At 40.1% G+C, this 19,423-nt stretch overlaps 1 protein-coding gene across 1 annotated transcript in view; it reads left to right on the forward strand.

Moving 5' to 3' along the window:
• EXT2 (exostosin glycosyltransferase 2) overlaps window positions 1-19,423 on the forward strand; it is a 156,748-nt gene that overhangs the window by 3,487 nt on the left and 133,838 nt on the right. The window contains exons 2-3 of the mRNA XM_074273745.1: window positions 1,956-2,521; window positions 3,858-3,947. Of these exons, the coding sequence (XP_074129846.1) occupies window positions 1,986-2,521; window positions 3,858-3,947 (626 nt within the window). The 5' untranslated portion in view covers window positions 1,956-1,985. The remainder of the gene's footprint in view (window positions 1-1,955; window positions 2,522-3,857; window positions 3,948-19,423) is intronic.

Below are 19,423 nucleotides of genomic sequence, written 5' to 3' on the forward strand. Positions count from 1 at the left end.
CTTGGGCTGAGGGCATGGAGGCAGGGGATGGAAAGCTGGATTTGAAGGTAGAGCTGGCAGTCCAGTGTGTGAAGGGCAGGAGTGTAATAAATTAGAAACTGGAGCTGGATTCTAGAGACCCTTGATTGACTGCCAGGCTAAAGAGCCTGTATTTTATCCAAAGGGGACCAGAGAGATGTGATCAGAAAGAGGAAAGATTGTAAGAATACAGAACTATTGGGAAACTACTGAAATAATCTAGATGATGGGGGGTCTCGATAAAGAGGAGAGCCATTTGAGGGGATGGGAGCCATTCTTCAATACCTGTGTGAGAGAGATGGTAGAGGTAGAAGGGACAGTCCTTGGCACCCAATTGGGTCTGGAGGTGAGGGAGAGAAAAACCTACCCAGGATCACTCTAAGGGTACAGATTTCAGTGGCACGGACATCTGTGGTGCCTTCTATAGAAATAGGGAAGCTTGGAGGGGAAGTGGAGGAGGTTTGTTTTAAACTTGGTGAATTGGAGGTGTTAATTAGCCAATCACCCAGAATTTATGAAGGGCCTGCTGTGTGCCAGACTGCAGAAAGAGCTTGGGATCAAAGGTGAAACACTGAAACTGCCCTTGTTCTCCAGGGCCTTACTGGGGGAGGCTACGTCTACATATACAAATATATAGAAAATAAACATATGCAGAAATCATATCCTACACAGTGAGTCCAGGGTACATCAAAATAGAACCCAGCTGTCTCCCCAGGATCTTAGAACTTCTCTACAAACCTCAGCTTACCATGCTGTCAGAGAGCACCAAGGGCTGGAGCCAGCAAGACCTGACTTCAGATCCAGTCCTCAGATACTTTGCTGACTGTGTGACTCTGGCCAAGTCACTTCATCTCTACCTGTCTCAGTTTTCTCAACTGTAAAATGAGCATAACAGTAGCACTCTTCTCAGCATTGCTTGGAGGATCAAACGAGAAAATATTGGGAAATATTAGCACTGGCATGTAGTAAGAGCTTATAAATTTTGGTTATTCTTGTAGAATTATGAACTATCTTCTTGCCCAGTCTGCATTAGAAAGGAGAATTGTTTTTGATGAATAAATTTTAATCTGGGAGGAAATGAAGGTCCGTTTCTGTCTTAAAAAAAGATTATGATGGGAAGTTAAAATTGCCTTTTCCCTTCATACTCTGGGAAATGATTTTATTACTTATTACTCCTAAGTATGGCCAGGATTTACTTAAAGACTCCCTTTGTAATAAACTCTGAAAATGTATTTCGATTAATGAGAAGGAACACCCCTAGCAATAGCTACTGATCTCTGATCTCTCTGTCTAAGGAGGCCCCAGTTTAGGAAGGGTGAATTCTCTTAATTCAGAGAGAATGACGCATCCCTTTTCAAACATCTCCTCATTTGGTCTTTAGAACCATAGCAAAGGGAGCGGGGCTGGCATTGAACATCCCATGTGACAGATAAAGAAAGCAAGGGAAGTGGAAGGAGCTTCAGACATGGAAGCAAACGATCTGCCTTTGAACTCCATCTCCTCTTTGGGGAATGAAGGGAGAGTCACTACATCTCTCCCGGGCTCAGTTTTCTTTTCTGTAAAGTGAGGCGTTAGATTAAAAGATTGCTCAAGTTTTTTTCTGCTCCAAATTCCATGATCTTGTGAAGCTCCAAGGACACTCCAAGATCTAAGCAAGGTCTTCTATATATACCTAATGGCTCTTTTTACTAGACTATGGAATGGAAAATGACTTTGCTTTTTCTATTTGCCTGCATATCATATCAGACTTCCCAGATTTACCATCCTGCACTAAAAAAAAAAAAAAGTATTTAAAGTCTTTTTTCCCAAGCTAAATGTATAATTCTATTCATTATTTCATAAAGGATAGATGTGGGTTTATAAGGCGCTGAGCCCCCATGCAGCCTCTTCTGTCTCCCCACATGCTTGTTTATTTGTGTTCTTGTCTTGGCCTCCAGGAGCACGAGGAAGAGGCTGTCTGAGCCAGTATGTGTGCGTCAGTCAAGTACAACATCCGGGGTCCTGCCCTCATCCCAAGGATGAAGACTAAGCATCGTCTCTACTACATCACCCTCTTCTCGGTGGTCTTACTGGGCCTCATTGCCACGGGCGTCTTCCAGTTCTGGCCCCACTCCATTGAGTCTTCGAGTGACTGGGCAGTGGAGAAGCGCAGCGTCCACGACGTACCTGTGGTCCGGCTGCCCGCCGACAGCCCCATCCCGGAGAGGGGAGACCTCAGCTGCCGGATGCACACCTGCTTTGATGTCTACCGCTGCGGCTTCAACCCAAAGGACAAGATCAAGGTCTACATCTACTCGCTGAAAAAGTATGTCGATGACTTTGGGGTGCCCATCAGCAACACCATTTCTCGGGAGTACAATGAGCTGCTCACGGCCATTTCAGACAGCGATTTCTACACAGATGACATCAACCGGGCCTGCCTCTTTGTGCCATCTATAGACATGCTCAACCAGAAGACACTGCGTGTTAAGGAGACGGCACAGGCCTTGGCCCAACTTTCTAGGTACCCGGCCCGACACCCACCTTGGTCTTTCTGCTTCAGGTCCTGGCCCCTTTCTGTGCCTTCTTTCTGGGTAGCCCCTTGCAGTGTGAAGGAGCAGGACTGTCGGGGTAATCAGCTGCCCCCCATTCATTCTGTTGCAGGTTTGAGCTGCATGTCTGATGGCCCTTGGTCTCCCCTACCCAAAGGGGAGGGGGAGTTCTGCTGCCTGAGGACTCATGAGCAGAGAAAGAGCTGGTGCTTGCCCTTGACCCTTGTGGTTGGAAGCAGCTAGGAGATAGTAATGACAAGTGGGGAGAAGGTCCTCAGCTTTTGGAGTGGGCAAATAAAACCAAGCAAACTACAAATCTCTAATGTATAGGCAGCTTTTTAAAAAGCATGTAACTTCCATATGTTTCCAAACTTCCTTGTTTGTTTCTTTTTCTTTTTGAACTTCCTTCTGTTCTCTTCTGTGCATTTGGGAAAAATGCCCTCAACAAATCCCTTCTTTCTTTTCTTTGGAGAAGCATTTGTTAAGTGCTTATTCTATACCAAGCATCAGAGAAGAGCACAGGGTCTTGCCCATGTGTAATAGGATAGGGGAAAATTCTTTCTTGAAATTTTCATTTTTTTTCAGTAAAGCTCTGCTTTGGTCACACCAGCCTAACTTGCTCAAATCACTTTGTATGGTCTGTGAGAGAGCAGGGATGTGAATTGAAGGTAAAACTTGAGGATCTTTTTTTAAAAAATTATTTTTAAAATTTTAAATGAATAATTAAACTTAATACAATTTATTTTAATAGCATATTATTATTCCAATTACATGTAAAGATTTTCAACATTCATTTTTTTAAGATTTTGAATTCCAAATTTTTTTTTCTCTCTCTTTTATCTTCCCCTTTTCTTTGTTAGCAGTCAATCTGATATTGATTATATGTGTACATTCATTTTTAACATATTTCCATATGAGTCATGTTGGGAAAGAAAAATCAGAACAAAAGGTAGAAACCATAAGGACGAAAAAAACAAAACAAAACCAAAAAAAAGGTGAAAATAATATGCTTCTATCTGCATTCAGTCTCTATAGTTCTCTCTCTGGATACAGATAGTATTTTCTACCCCCAAACACTCAATTATCTTAAATGAGGCTTTCTGCATGTCCCCATGGCCATACGTGCTTTGAGAGAACCCAGAAGATGCCCCCTGAGATGGTGGGATTCCCAGAATGCGCTCTGTCCATTACTGAAGTTCTTTTTTAGTCTAGGGGCCAGAATGCTACTAGTAAATCTTTGCTTCCTACTAATTAACATTCAAAATCTATTGTTCCTCTTTTTAAATTTAATTGCAATTTTTTTAATAGGTGGGATCGAGGCACAAATCAGCTATTGTTCAATATGTTACCTGGGGAACCTCCAGATTACAATACAGCCCTAGATGTCCCCAGAGACAGGTGAGTAGCCTTTGATTTTTTCCTATGGTGAAATAATCACTGAAGATCCATTACAACTGAATGATGATGTAATTTCTGCTATTTACTAGATTCCATTGACCTGTTTCTTTCTTCCCTGTGAAAGAAACTATCCTTAAAATAGCTTAAATTAGAGATTTTTAAAGTAAGGTTTGTGAACAACAGATTTCAGAGGATCTGGGAACTTGGATGGTGAAAAAAAAAACCACTAACTTTTAACTGAAATTGAAAATTTTCTTCAATTATGAATTTAAAAAAAAAACCCCTAATATTTTGAAAAGGAGTCTTTTGGTTTCACCAGACTGCCAGAAGGATCCACAGTACAGAAAAGATTAAGATCCCTTGGCTTAGATGATGTTGGGCACCTGTGCAAAAGCCATTTGGAGATCAAAGTGGAGCTTTGATGGAAAATTGGCTGGAGCGGGAATAGCTGGGAAGAGCTTCTGAGGGTGGGGCCTCTCCTGGCAGCTAGAATTTTACTTCTTCCAAAAGACACAGTGATTAGGATTTGAGTGAGTGCCCAATAGCTACCTAATCACCATGGTTAGCAGTCCTTCTTTTTTAATAATTGTGAGATAATAATTGTACTCAGTTGGATCTGTGTTCTCTTTGACATGTATATTCAGTCCCTGAGATGGGGATCTATCACCTCTTTGTGCCTGCTTATCTTGTAGGAATCTTGTTCATTTCCCTCGATGAGTTCGCTGTGAGAAGACCACTCAGTATTCTGGGGGCTTTTCTTTTGCTTGATAATTTGTAGACACCAGGGGAGCACATGGGCTGGCCAATGAGGGCAGATAAACTCATAAATAGTTCACCTTTTCTATTTTCTTTTATTTCTTTGATGGCATCTGGTTGTTCTTTGTAGTTTATTATGTACCCTGGCTTGCTCACTCCCATCATATGTCTGCTCTCCATAGTTTTTTTCAGAGATGCAGAATTTTAATTCTTCCGAGACTATAATGGTCCATGACTTGCAGTATACAACGCTAGTAGTATGCTGGTAGTAAAAAAATAGGTCTGGATTTAAGAGAGAATCTGGGATCATTAAAAGAGCTCTGTCATTTCCCATAGAAAATCCAATCTGCTGTCCTCCTCTTCTTCTATTCTGGGCTCCATTCATCTACTTGCAGTGTCTGTCCAATGTAAATATACTGATGGGCATGAAGGTTATCTATCTTAACTGCATTTTTTAGTGTGGACAGTTGGATTTTCCTCTGCTCAGTCTTTTCTGTGTAGATGGTTAGGACAAATTATTATAAATAACAAATACTAATTAGCATGAGTATTTCTAAATAGAAAGAACAGAAAATGAGGTTTGCATATGAAACAGCAAATCTAGATTACAAAGTTTTCCCTTTAAAAAAAAGTGTGTGTGTGTGTGTGTGTGTGTGTGTGTGTGTGTGTGTGTGTGTGTGTGTATGTGTTTGTAATAAATCCAGTTTTAAAGCAAAACTGCTTCTCTGGATCTCCCTCCAGTTCTCCTTTTGTTTTCTTTTATAATTTAAAAAAAATGCTTTGATGACTTTTTTTTTTTTAGACATCCTCACCTTCTTATGTGCCCTGAAAATTTATAAAAGCATATAAATCCTTTTTTTGTGTTAGTCAAACAAAAAAAAAATCCACACATTAATTATGTCTGAAAAAATATATATCCCATCTTGCATCTGTCCATACTCTAGCCATCAGGAGGTGGGTAGCATGCTTCATCTTCATTGTTTTTGAATTGTGGTTGGTTGTCTTCTTGATCAGACTCCAACAGAATGGGCTTTTTTGTTTGTTTGTTTGTTTTTGGAATATTTGGAAGCTCTCACTGTCTACAAAAGGCAACCCCTGGTCTAATCTCCCTTTTGGTAGGGATGAACTTCTTTGTTTCTTTATCTTTTTGTATATTGAGAAGATCATCGGATAAGATTATCTCTGTTGTGATAGCTCTCCAGGCTTCCTAAACGATTTTGATGTGCAGATATTGTAAGCAAGCCTTTAAGGAAATGTTGTTGGAGGCTAGGAATACTATGGGATCTGACTATGAACCCATGTCTAGATTAGTACCCTTCTGATGCTTCATAATACCCCTCTGGGCAAGGATAAGAGGAATGATCACTGGGTTCACTAAGATAACTCAAATAAAACTGCTTCTTGATTTCTGTGTTTTTTCTACTAAGAAACTTTTGGATGAAGTAAGTTAGAGCCCCAAACCCAAAAACCATTAAGGATTAGAAACCTAAAACAAGTGGCTAGAAAACAGCCTCTGGCTACTGTCCATGAGTTCAGATTATCACATCTAGATCAACACCATTTTAGAAAGAGAGCTAGCAGGTGTGATTGTTTAGTCACTGGTGATCTATGAAAGATCTATTAGAGAGCTCCTGCAAGATGGGAAGGAGCACATGGCTCTGTTTTCAAAAGAAGGGAAGAGAGTAGAGTGGGAAAATGAGAGACCAGTGAGATTGGCTAATATGTAGGATCAAAACTAGGGGTTCCTAAAAGCCAGCATGGCTTTATTCAGGACAGATCCTACCATCCTGATTTCATTTCCTGCTTTATCAGAGTAATTTGACTGGTTAATTGGTACAGGCTGTAGACAGACTGTGTGAAACTTTCTTTTGCTATGCTAATGGATACAACTAAGAGATGTAGTCTAGATATTAGTATAATCAGATGACTTTGAAACTGGTTGAGGGACTAGACCCAAAGATTTAATGTCAGCTTGAAGAGACCCCCCCACCCCCCTCAAACTGAATCTCTCTGACATCTGTCTTTGGTTTCTTGTTGCTCAATTATTTTTATCAGTGACTAGAATAAAGGCTTAGATGGAATGTTTATCAAATTTGTAATAACATGAAACTGGGAGAAAAAGTTAATGGCATATGAGAAAAAGATCTTAATAGGCTAGAATCATGGGATAAAATTAATAAGGAGAAATTTAGTAGGAGTAAATGTAAAATTCTGTACTTTTCTTCCAAAAATTCAACTTTATAAATAGAGGCATGGTTTTGGAAGGGTACTTCAGAGGTCTTCTAATCCAAACTATTATTCTGCCTTTAATATAATGTAAACAAATTCATTTTGGTACTTCTTCAAACTTTACTAAGCACTCTCTCTACAAGAGCTTTGTAAGGCAGAGAACCAAATTAATATAAGATCATAGAGTGTTAAATGATATAACATGGAAGAAGAAAAACTCCATCAGACTGACTAATGCTATGTAGGGGCTGCTTTACGTGTTGAGAATTGGGAGTTCCACTATTGCCTCCTTAGGGTTGGCTACATTGGGAGGATTTGTATCCACTTCTGGGCACCACATTTTAGGAAATACCTGAGAAAGAAATTCCATCCTAGAAGTCACCCAGGCCTTTTGTAGGCCAGGTTTAGCCTTACTTTGCTGAGTTCTAGGCACATCAAGGACTTGTTTAGTCATGCTACTTAGCATGTGCCATCCTTTTCTAGCTTCTCACCTCTTCTTTATGTTTGGTCTTCCCTCCGTTAGAATGTAGCTCTACAGCAGAGACTGCATTTCTTCTTTCTTTTAGTCTCCCTAGCACTTAGCACAGAGTCTGATACATAGTAAATGCTTAAAAAACCCGATCTTTTTATTTTCCTACCTCTCTCTCTCTGCCTATCTGGGAAATACATAGAGAAGCCAGAAAATATCTAGAAGAAGGTGATCAGGATGGGAAGAAAACTGGAGAATGGACCATGCAAGGCAGAGTTAGAGCCAGTGGGTGGAGGTCACAAAAAGAATACTTTGGTCTGACGTCAGAAAAGAGTTAATGACAGTGGGAGCCATCCACAGAGGAATGACCTCTCTTCTGCTACAGGTTTTCAAGTGGGGGCTGAATGATCACTCAGTGTGGACATGTGTGCTAGAAGGAAATTTTGTTCTTGTCAGAGTCAGGGAACTGGGCCTAGGAGGCCCCTTGTAGCACTTACAGCCTATGACTTCCAGCTTGCATTGGCTCTGTCAGTTGAATGCAAACTCTGGCCTTCAAGAAGCTTTGAGTGAAGTCTCTCAGCAGACTGTAAGTCTTATCTCAGGACTTGTCAACAAATATCAGAAAGACCCACCGTGGGGAGACTCATAGCAGTTCCTGAAGATCATGTACTAAAGCACGAGCAAACTGAAATCTGGGCTACTGGAGGAAGCATCTGTATCTCTAATCTGCAAAGAGAAGGAGAAGAAAAGGATGAGAAGGAAAAGGAGGAGAAAGAAAAGGAGAAAAAGAATTCTCAGTAGTTGCAGTTGTAGGAATAGCTACCATTTATATACCAAAAAGTTGAAAAGAACTTTACAATTATTATCTCATTTGAATCTCCAATAACCCTGGGAGGGAGATGTTATTATCATTCTATATTACAGATAAATAAACTCCTGAAACAGGAGAAGAGACTTGCTTAGGATCATGCAGATAGCTAAGTGGGACCAGATTTGAACTCCTGATTCCAGGCTTGATGCTCCATCTACTCACTGGGCCACCTCATTGTCTCAGTAGTCTTAAGACCAATATGTATTTGGATCATACTGTGGGTGGAGTGGAAGAGGAGAAGGCTCGGGATAGGAAGCTTCCTGTCTGAGACATCATACCCAGTAAATGGTCAGAGGCAGGCTTCTTGGACCCAAGTCTCTAACCCCAAGCCCAGCCCTTCCCCCTGTTTGAGTTTTCTTTCCAAAAGTGATCTCCATAGATAACCTGTGCAGAAAACGAGGGTAGTGTCTCAGGGCTCATCCAATTAAAAAGCCTTAAAAAAATGGGAATAGGAATAGCTTCAGGGTCACTTTTGAATCCTTGCAACCACTGCATCATCAACTTATTTCTGACTAAGACCAGAGTAAGGGGATGAGCAAGCGGGAAAGAGATTACAGACAAAATTAAGGAATGAAATAGACACCAAGAATGGTAAATATGAAATAGAATTGGGGGAGCACATAGTTAGACTAATCAGAGTTAGTTAGAATAAAGAGAAAGGCACTATTAGAAGGAAGGCATTATGAGGGAGAGAGAGTGCCTCATAGTGGGCTTGGACATGAAGAGAACTTTGCTCAAAAATTTTAAAAGAAAGAAAAAAAAATAGTTCAGTCAAATCAACCAACACATTGTATTGAACAGTGTGTGTAGTATTTGCCACCTTTGGTTCTCCATCTCTACAAAATCAGTGCCTGTTCTTGTAAAGAGCTAATTAAAGGAACTGTAATGTCACTGGTGTGAATTCTTCCTTTGTTGTCAGGCTCCATGCCTTAGTAGATGGCTTAATGGAGTTGTAGTTGCTGGGGGAAAAAAAAAAAAAGGTATTATGTGGTAGCCAGCTCTTGGCTGAAGGTCCTTGCTGAGCCGAGCCCACTTGGCGCTTGGACAGTGAGTGTGCAGTTGTACTAAGTCTGGACATCCCACCCTCCTTGCTTGTAGAACCTGCCAAAGCTTGGCTTCCTCTGGTGTTGCCTTTGGAGATCTAGGATTATATTTGTGCCTTATTGAAGCATCAGGCTCTTGTAGGGCAATAATGAGGTGGGATAACAGCTTGAAAAATGCCCTTCCCTGTAGCCCTCTTGGCCCCTCTTGAGGAATGAAATTGCTGTTCGAGTTTGTGCTTCGCCTCATGTGCATCTGTAGTGGCTACCGCAAGCATTTAGATTCCGCAGTCTCACTTGTTGGAAATGGTGTAAGGGAGAATACAGGCTCAGCTGCCTTGAGAACAAGAGTCTTACTGGTCATTTATCAAAAGGTCTTATTTTTAAGAAACTGACATGTCAGGGATTTATTTTAAAAAAGCAATTTCGGGGTTTACATAGATTTACTCAGTCTTTTATGCCTTCACTTATATCTACAATTCTATATGGTGACTGTTAAGACTCCAAATGATGACTCAGAGACCACATAAGATCCTCAATAATCTGGTAAATTTTCACTTGGGATTTACCAGGTTAATAGCATTTTAGAAAGATTTTCAAAAGAGAAGTGGATAGAGCACAGGACTTAGAGGCCTGATCTAGAGTCTTAATGTTGCTTCTTTACTTGCCAGCAGTGTGACCCCAAGAAAAGTACCCCACTCTGTCTCTCTGTAAAATGAGGCTGAGAAGCCCCTCCCTCACAGGGTTGTTGTGAGGTTCTAATCCCTTAACACATAAAAATGCTTGTACTTATATCAGCGCTAGCTTGTTCATTCATTTCTATCTTGTGCAACTTTTCAAGACCCGTTTGGAGTTTTCTTGGCAAAGATTCTGGAGTGATTTGCCATTTTGTTCTCCAGCTGATTTTACAAATGAGGAAGCTGAGGCAAACAGAGCAGACAGGCAGAGTGACTTGCCTGGGTCACATGACTAGATAGTGGCTGAGGCCGGATTTGAACTCATGAAGATGAGTCTTCCTGACTTCAGACTTGGCATTCTATCCTATACTCCCAGCTGCCCATCAATAATGCTGCTGCTGCTGTTATATTTGAATTAATTGGAACCATTTTCCTCTTGCATTCTGGTGAGTGAGGTTTTTTTTTTACTGTAGGTCTCCTCCAGTTTTCATTCTGTTCTGTGTGGGAACTAGTACTGAGGGCCATTCACAATGGCCCCAGAGCACTTCTTAGTCTCATCAGTATCATTGTCTTTTCCTTCAGAGTATCCCACAGTGCTTTGTACATAAGCACTTAGGAATGTTTGAATGAAAGAATGTATATTAATTCACAAACATACACTAACTAGAGACCTTGAGGTGGAATAGCCCCTGAAGGCAGCTTGTCCAGTCCCCCCATTTTATAGAGGATGAAAATCAGGGCCACAGCAGGGGTAAGTTGCTCAAAGTCTTTGTGACAGACCTGAGACTAGAGTTTACTGGTTTCAGTCAATCTCTCTTCCAGCTTTTCAAGAGTGATTCTAAGAGTTAAGAAACGTCACGTTTGAATTTATAAACTGAGCATTGCCAAATACGCTGGAAAGCAGCAGGGCTCTTTCGGAGCCTTATTCCTGCCAGCCATAGTCTTGCTAAAAGAAAGCTTCCAGTCCCCAAGTGGGTGTGGGAAAGCCAATGATCTGTAGAGGGCAGTCAAACCACACGGCCTCCCTTGGAGAAGGAATCCTCTGCAGGCCCACAGGCTTCTGAAAGGGCTACTTTATTATGGATTTGGTTGTCTTGGAATGTGAAACACTGGAGGAGACTGAGCTGGAAAAGAAAAGAGCTGTTAAAAATGCAATGTCTTTACCTCCTGCTCTCCCCGTCTTTGTTTTTACAAAACCTTGAGCTCTGTTTGGCACATTATTGTAGGTATAATGTATGGATGTGAATAGGAGATTGATTTCATTTTTATCAGGCACATATGTTAAATAGAATTTTATATTATGGCAAGGGGATATCAGGTAAACAGAGCTTACTTTGGCTTCCTGTTAATTCCTGAATGGTAAGGTTTCCAAAAGTGAAATAATGTTTCTTACACACATACACACACACACATTCTCTCTCTCTCTCTCTCTCTCTCTCTCTCTCTCTCTCTCTCTCTCTCTCTCTCTCTGTCTTCTCTCTCTCTCTCTCTCTCTGTCTCTGTCTCTGTCTCTCTCTCTCTCTCTCTCTTTCTCTCTCTGTCTCTGTCTCTCTCTCATTGGTTTTCACATGGTAAGTGATGAATCATTTTATTTCATCTCATATAGAAAGTTTTATCTTGCAGCCCAAATAGGCTTCTGGATTGGGGAATGGTCAGTAGTTATTTTTGTGGATTTTCTTATTGCTCCACATTGAAAATCAGCATGATCTGAGAGTCAACCCCCCCAACCCAAAAACCCTTTTAATAGTGGGTGATATCTCAGGTCCATCCTTTGCAAATGTATTACCTTAATACACATCGCCTTCTGTATTAATGGTCTATGAATTAGATGCCAATGAGAGTTTTTACCCAGGAAATATAGGGGTCAGATTTAAAGGAGAAGAAGCCATCCCCTTGGTAGCTTAAGCAAATTCATTGCTCTTTCTTGATATTGCATTTACTGCTGCTGCTGCTGCTGCTGCTGCTGTGTTTTTATGGGTTTTTAAGTGGGGAAATTTGCTGGGGCTTATCTTAACATGCAGGTATCTATATGGTAAATTTTTATATCTGTTGGTTTAAATAAATTTATTTGATGGTGTTTTGAATTTTGGGAATTGAAAATGTAGGGCACACATTCATTTTAAAGATCTTGATGCCTTGAACTTAGAAAATTTCAGGCTGGATTATGTCATATATTAGCAGGTAGTTGAGTATAAAATTGCAGCTTAACTCTATTAGGCAATGTAAGTACCCATATAAGAGAGCAGATGACTGATGTATGAGTATCCAGTGAAGAGATAACTCAGCATGGAAAAATTCTCATCATCTGAGGGATAAGGGACTGGGAAGAAAAATAGAAGAAACTCAGTGGCAGAAAGGGAATTTTACTTAGCATCAGCAAAAGGCTTCAGAGTTCTGAGAATTCTGTCTAGTCTGGACAGATGCAGTCGGCCTTGAGCCCGAGGACTGTAAGAAGTTAACTCTATAATCTCACCAAATTAAGGGTGTATTTTACTGTTACAACATTTTGAAAGTAATGCAAATTGTATTCTTCACAAGTTACTTATCATGATAAAGATTATGAAATGAATGGGGAACTGATGGATAAGAGCTTCCTTTGAACATAGAATAAACACCTCCTGCTCCACATTTTGGTTTTTCCAGTTCAGTTGCATATCTAAAAAATTACTTCAATCTCACTTTGAATCCTTTTTGTAAGGTGTTTCACTTAACACTGCATTAATTCATTCCCACATCATTTAGTACTCACCTAGCTCTTGTGTTTGCTGCACACAAAAATTTCTTATTTTCAACACATTCTGTTGACCTGTTTTCCCCTCTGGAATTACCTCTGATTTTATAATATGTTAACTGACATAAAGAATGTGTCCAAGTTTTCTATAGAATATGTATTCAATAAGTAGATGGTTCAGTGGATAAAGTTTTGGACTAAAAAGTCTGGAAGATTAGTTCATATCCAGCTTCAGACATTAACTAACTTTGTGACCTTGGGCAAATTAGAACCTCAGTTTCTTCATCTGCAGAATGAGGGTTATAACAGTACCTCCCTTCCAGGTGCAGATCGACTGAGGCATTATTTGTAAAGTGCTTTGCAAACCTCAAAGCATCATATGAATACTAGCTATTATTATAAAAGGAGGAAATAGCTGAAGAATTTTTTCCATGTAAAGAGAGAGGAAACTTAGATGTGCCATAATGTCCGAGCTGGGAGGGAGGAGCCTTAGAACCCAGAATGCCAGAGGTCATGTTGTCTGGATCCATTCATATTAAATATCTTATAGTATATCCTAGGTACAATATATATGTGCAGAACTGAATTTTTTTGTTGTTGCAAAGGAAAAATTGGATTCGGAAGGTAAAAATATCCTGGGGAGAAAAACTAAAAAAAATGCTCACAGTTTACACTCATTTCCCAGTGTTCCTTTTCTGGATGTAGCTGATTCTGTCCATCATTGATCATTTGGAATTAGATTAGCTCTTCTCTATGTTGAAGATATCCACTTCCATCAGAATACATCCTCATACAGTATTATAGTTGAAGCGTATAATGATCCCCTAGTTCTGTTCATTTCACTCAGCATCAGTTCATGTAAGTCTCTCCAGGCCTCTCTGTATTCCTCCTGCTGGTCATTTCTTACAGAGCAATAATATTCCATAACCTTCATATACCACAATTTACCCAACCATTCTCCAACTGATGGACATCCATTCATCTTCCAGTTTCTAGCTACAACAAAAAGAGCTGCCCCAAACATTTTGGCACATATATGTCTCTTTCCGCTCTTTAGTATTTCTTTGGGATATAATCCCAGTAGTAGCGCTGCTGGGTCAAAGGGTATGCACAGTTTGATAACTTTTTGGGCATAATTCCAGATTGCTCTCCAGAATGGCCGGATTCTTTCACAACTCCACCAACAATGTATCAGTGTCCCAGTTTTCCCACATCCCCTCCAACATTCATCATTATTTGTTCCTGTCATCTTAGCCAATCTGACAGGTGTGTAGTGGTATCTCAGAGTTGTCTTACTTTGCATTTCTGTGATCAATAGTGTTTTGGAACACTCTTTCATATGAGTGGAAATAGTTTCAATTTCATCATCTGAAAATTGTCTATTCATATCCTTTGACCATTTATCAATTGGAGAATGGCTTGATTTCTTATAAATTAAAGTAAATTCTCTGTATATTTTGGAGATGAGGCCTTTATCAGAACCTTTAACCGTAAAAATGTTTTCCTAATTTGTTACTTCCCTTCTAATCTTGTTTGCATTAGTTTTGTTTGTACAAAAGCTTCTTAATTTCATATAATCAAAATTTTCTATTTTGTGATCAATAATGATCTCTAGTCCTCCTTTGGACACAAATTCCTTCTTTCTCCACAAGTCTGAGAGGTAAACTATCCTATGTTCCTCTATTTATGATGAGAGCTTTAAAATCTTAAAAATAAGTGTTACTATAAACTTGTGCCTCATTGGTAAGCATATTATGATAATGAGACTAATCACGGACAAAGAAGTACAAAATTCAGGGACATCTTCAAGCCTGATCGAAGTCATATTCTTTGGGTTTCTCGAGGTTGGAGGGGCAATGAGTTCACAGCTTCTCAGGCCTGCTGTGCATAGTATGGGTTTATTAGGACCATAGCTGCTTCCCTATTACAGAGACTCAGAGGGCCTGTGTGCCATCAGGGTTTTGGAACCTGCCCAAACACTTTGGGGCCCGATTCAGTGCTCTGTGCTAATCGGGGTCCACCTGGGCCACCTGGCGCTGCCAAGGACGCTCCTGAGGTTGTACAGGAGCATGCAGCAAGGGAGGGTTTTTTATGTCACTCACCTGCTCTTGGTTTCCCCAAAGCTTAAGCAAACAGATTGGGATTTGGAGGCTGGTTAGAAAGTGTTTGAACTTAAACGGGGCCTGTTAGATGGGATGTAGGCTGTCATCAGGGCGGAGAGGGCTTGGGGAGCAATCAGGGCTGCAGAATGTGTGGTTTCCCAGCTTCAGCCCCTTGGCACCGATGGTGCAGTACGTGGAAATGGTAAAAGTTCTGCTCTCGTCAGCGCTTTTGCGGGGTGTTTGTGCCCCAGGGAGCGAGGAACTGTAAAAACCGATCAGACCCACACCTGCTTTCCTGGTGCTGATGAGGTGTCATCGTCCCACTCACCGGATCCAATTAAAGCTACTTGGCCAATGCTTCCTAATGAGGGAAAACGGAGGTTTCGTGCGGGAAAATTGCAAAGGCAGCACTCGTGGCTTACTCACTTCCTGGGCTCTGGGCACTGCCTGGGATTCGGATTAACAGGAGACTCGTATGAGGGGCGAGGGGGGTGGGTGACAGCTGACAGATGAGGCTGAACCTCAGTGACCCTGGAAAATTAGTGGGAATAGTGGGGATGGGGGAGGGTGGGCAGAGCTATTCAGTTAAGAGTTGGTCTTTAACCAGAGCGTGTTTATCTGAATCTTCCTTGAGCTATTCTGAGTTCCATTGATTGCTGGATTGGCTTTTTTTTTTTTTTTTTTTCAGAGACATCTTTTAGAATATTATCTTGGACATACTCCTCCCTTCCAGCTGTCATCATCTATGTTTTAAGGTCCTTCCAGCTTTAATTTTAAAAAAAAATTATCATTCTGCAGCGTACTAGCCACTCTACAATAACCCCCTCTGGTGCTTCATAGGGCATGACCCCGGGTTGTCCGAGGTTGTTTCACTCGGGTCAAGTCAAGTCACCAAGCATTTATTAAGCACCTTCTTTGTGCCAAATAGTGGATAAGTGCTGGGGACAAAAAGAAACGTCAAATCTCATATCTGGAGAGGGAGAACACATGCAAGCACTATATCTACAGGTAAATGGGAGATAATCTCAGAGTGAAGGTCCTGGCGTGAGGAAGAGACCAGAGAAAGGCTTCTTGCTGAAAGTGGGGTTTTAGCTGGAATTGAAGGAACCCCAGGGAGCCGGGGGCAGGTGAGAAGGGAGAGAATTTCATGCTCCGGAGATAGCCGGTCAGAGTGCTGGGGTGTCCTGTGCAATGAGCGGGAGAGAGAGGCCGGTGTCCCTGGCTAGGAGAGTAGTTGGAGCGGAGTAGCTGTCTTTGCTGAAACTAACAGGTTTAGCCACACTGAGAGGACAGGCAGATACAGAGAATGCAGCAGCCCCTGCTCCCAGAGAGCACCCATCCTAACGTGGGGGAAGGGGGTCAGCCCCAGCACACCGGCATGCCTTGGAGATGCCGGGCCTTGGGTTTCAGAGCTCTAGCAGTAAAGCAGATCTCACAATAGCGTGCAGCCTAGAAATGTTCTGCTTTCCCAGTGCATATAAAAGTTATGTTTATGCTTTACTGTGGTCTATTAAGTGGGCAGTAGTATTATGTCTAAAAAATAATGTATATACCTTAATTAAAATATACTTTATTGCTAAAAAGACATGCTAACAATCTTCTGAACTGTCAGTGAGTTGTAATCTTTTTGTTGGTGGAGGATCTTGCCTCAGTATTGGTTTTTACTGAAAGTTAAGCTAGTTGTGGTGATTTCTTTTTTCTTTTTTTATTTTATTAAAGCTTTTTATTTACAAAACATATGCATGGGTAATTTTTCAACACTGATCCTTGCAAAGCCTTCTGTTCCAAATTATCCCCTCCTTTCCTCCAGCCCCTCCCCTAGATGGCAGGTAGTCCCATACATGTTAAATATGCTAAAGTATATATTCAATCCAATATATGTGCACATATTTATACAATTATCTTGCTGCACAAGAAACATCGATCAAGAAGGAAAAAAAACTGGGAAAGAAAACAAAATGCAAGCAAACTACAACAGAAAGAGTGAGAATGCTATGTTGTGGTCCACACTCAACTCTCATGGTCCTCTCTCTGGGTGTAGATGGCTTTCCTCATCACTGAACAATTGCAATTGGTTTAAATTGTCTCATTATTGAACAAAGCCATGTCCCTCAGAATTGATCATTGCATAGTCATCTTGTGTGGTAATTTCTTAAAATAAGACTATAATGAAGTTTGCTGCATTAACTCCTCCTTTATTGAACACCTAGAGACCATTCATTGCAGGGATGTTAATTAGCCTAATTTGAATTCATCCATGTGGCACAATGGATAGAGGGCCCGGCCTGGACTTGGATAGGCTCAACTTCCTGAGTTCAAATCTGGCCTTAGACACTTATTACCTGTGTAATTTTGAGCAAGTAACTTAACTCTATTTGCCTCAGTTACTTCATCTGTAAAATGAGCTGGAGAAGGAAATGGCAGACTGTCTCAGCATCTTTGTTAAGAAAACATTAAATGGGGTCACAAAGAGTTGGACTTGAGTGAAGAAATGACCAAAAATTTCATTGTTGTCCCAGGAAATAGAGAGGCTTGAGAAGAGGAAGAGAGAGGGGGAATGGCTGGTTCCCCACACATGATATTTATGGAGTTAGTTTGCTGTCTTGTATGGTTTGTGTTGCTCCAAATCAGTTATAATAGTCAAATCAACAGTCACTGATTACAATAAAAGATATACTAATAAAGAAAAAATCTGAAATTGTGTTAAAATTACCCAAATGTGACAGAAACACAATGCGAGCACGTGTTGTTGGAGAAAGTGCACTGATAAACTTGCTCAACACAGGGTTAGCACAGACCTTCAATTTGTAAAAAATACAATATCTGCAAAGCTCAATAAAGCCAAGCACAATAAAATGAGGCATGTCTTATTAATATATACACAGCCTAAGTTTAAAGTCCACATACACACACACAGTAGTTAAATACACTTGTCCACTAGCAGTTAGGAAGATTTAGGAGTTGCTTACCGTAGGCAAAGCAAGCTGCATCTTAAGGAAAAGAGGGACTTTATGAGGCGGGATAATGAAGGGATGCCTTCCAGACCTGGGGGATGGCCAGTGCAAAGGCACTGAAATGATAAGGATCACTGAAAAACTACATTGCTTGGAGCATATGGTGTGGAAGGAGGGGAAATGAATATCTAGTGAGTTGGCAAAGATAGATTAGAGCCCAGTTGTTTAGATTCTGCGGGCTAAACAAGAGTTTATATTTTAATTTAAAGACAATAAATGGGAAGCCACTGGAGTTGGAGAATAACATGCTCAGATCTCTATATAAGGAAAATTACTTTGAAAACATTATGTAGAACAGACTGGAGTGATGAAAACATTGAGTTCACTTAGGAGTCTATTGCAATAATCTGGAGAAGACATGAAGAGAACCTGAACTAAGATGATGCATGTGTGAGTAGTGTAAGGCTTGGATACTAGAGATGTTGTGAAGGGAGAAATGGCAAGATTTGACAATTCATTGGCAGTGTGGAATTCAGGTTATGAACATGAGACTGCAAGGATGTTGGTCCTTCCATTTGGAAGAAGGAAAGGTTTTGATGGGAAATGATTATTTCAAATTTGGACATGCTGAGTTTGAGATATTTCTGGGATAACCAAATAAACTTTGAAGAAAAAATTCTTTTAAAAATTTTTTCAGTGGCAAAAATTCTACCTTCTCTCCATCTTTCTTCTCTGCCTCACTGGGAAAAAAAAAGAAAAACAAAATCTTTGAACAAATATACATAGTTAAAATAAAACTAATTGCTTCAATATTGACCACATCTAGAAAAAAAGAGTCTCATATTCTTTACCGTGAATCCATTACCTTTCTTTCTGGAGAGGAGTACCATGTTTCAACATGAGTCTCATGGATTTATGACTAATCATCATATTGATAAGAGTTCTTATGTGTTAAAAAGTTGTTTGTTTTTACAGTGCTGAAATTTATTGTTTCTGGTTGCTTCACTCTGTTTCAGTATATATAAGTCTTCCCAGCTTTCTCTGAAGCATCAACTTTATCATTTTGTATAACATATAGAATGAATTATATTCCATTTAATCCATATACCATAATTTGTTCAATCATTCCTTAACTAACACCTGCTTGGTTTCTACTTCTTTGCCATTACAAATGGAACTAGGATAAATATTTTTGTACATATAGATGTTTTTCTTCTTTCTTTGCTATCTTTGGTGTCTTGAACTATTTATTTTCCTTTTTTTTTTTTTTTGCCATTTTTGCCAATCTGATGGATGTCAGGCAGATCCTCAGTTACTTTAATTTTTCTTTTTCCAATATTAGTCATCTGGAACATTCTTTTTTTCATATGGCTATGGATGATTTGGATTTGTTTCTCTGAAAACTTCATGTTAATATCATTTGGCCATTTGTCAGTTAGGGAATGGCTCATATTCTTATGATTTGAATCTGTTTCTTCATCTCTCAGAAAGGAGACCATTATCATACATACTACTATATCTCTTTATCCCAATTACTTGCTTCATTTCTAATTTTAGTTGTAATAATTTCTTTTGTTTTATGTAACTAAAATTGTCCGTTTTGTTTTCTGTGTTGTCTTTTTTGGTCATGAAACTTTCCTTATTCCT

Source organism: Sminthopsis crassicaudata, chromosome 6 (assembly GCF_048593235.1).
Source record: "Sminthopsis crassicaudata isolate SCR6 chromosome 6, ASM4859323v1, whole genome shotgun sequence".
Lineage (NCBI taxonomy): Eukaryota > Metazoa > Chordata > Mammalia > Dasyuromorphia > Dasyuridae > Sminthopsis > Sminthopsis crassicaudata.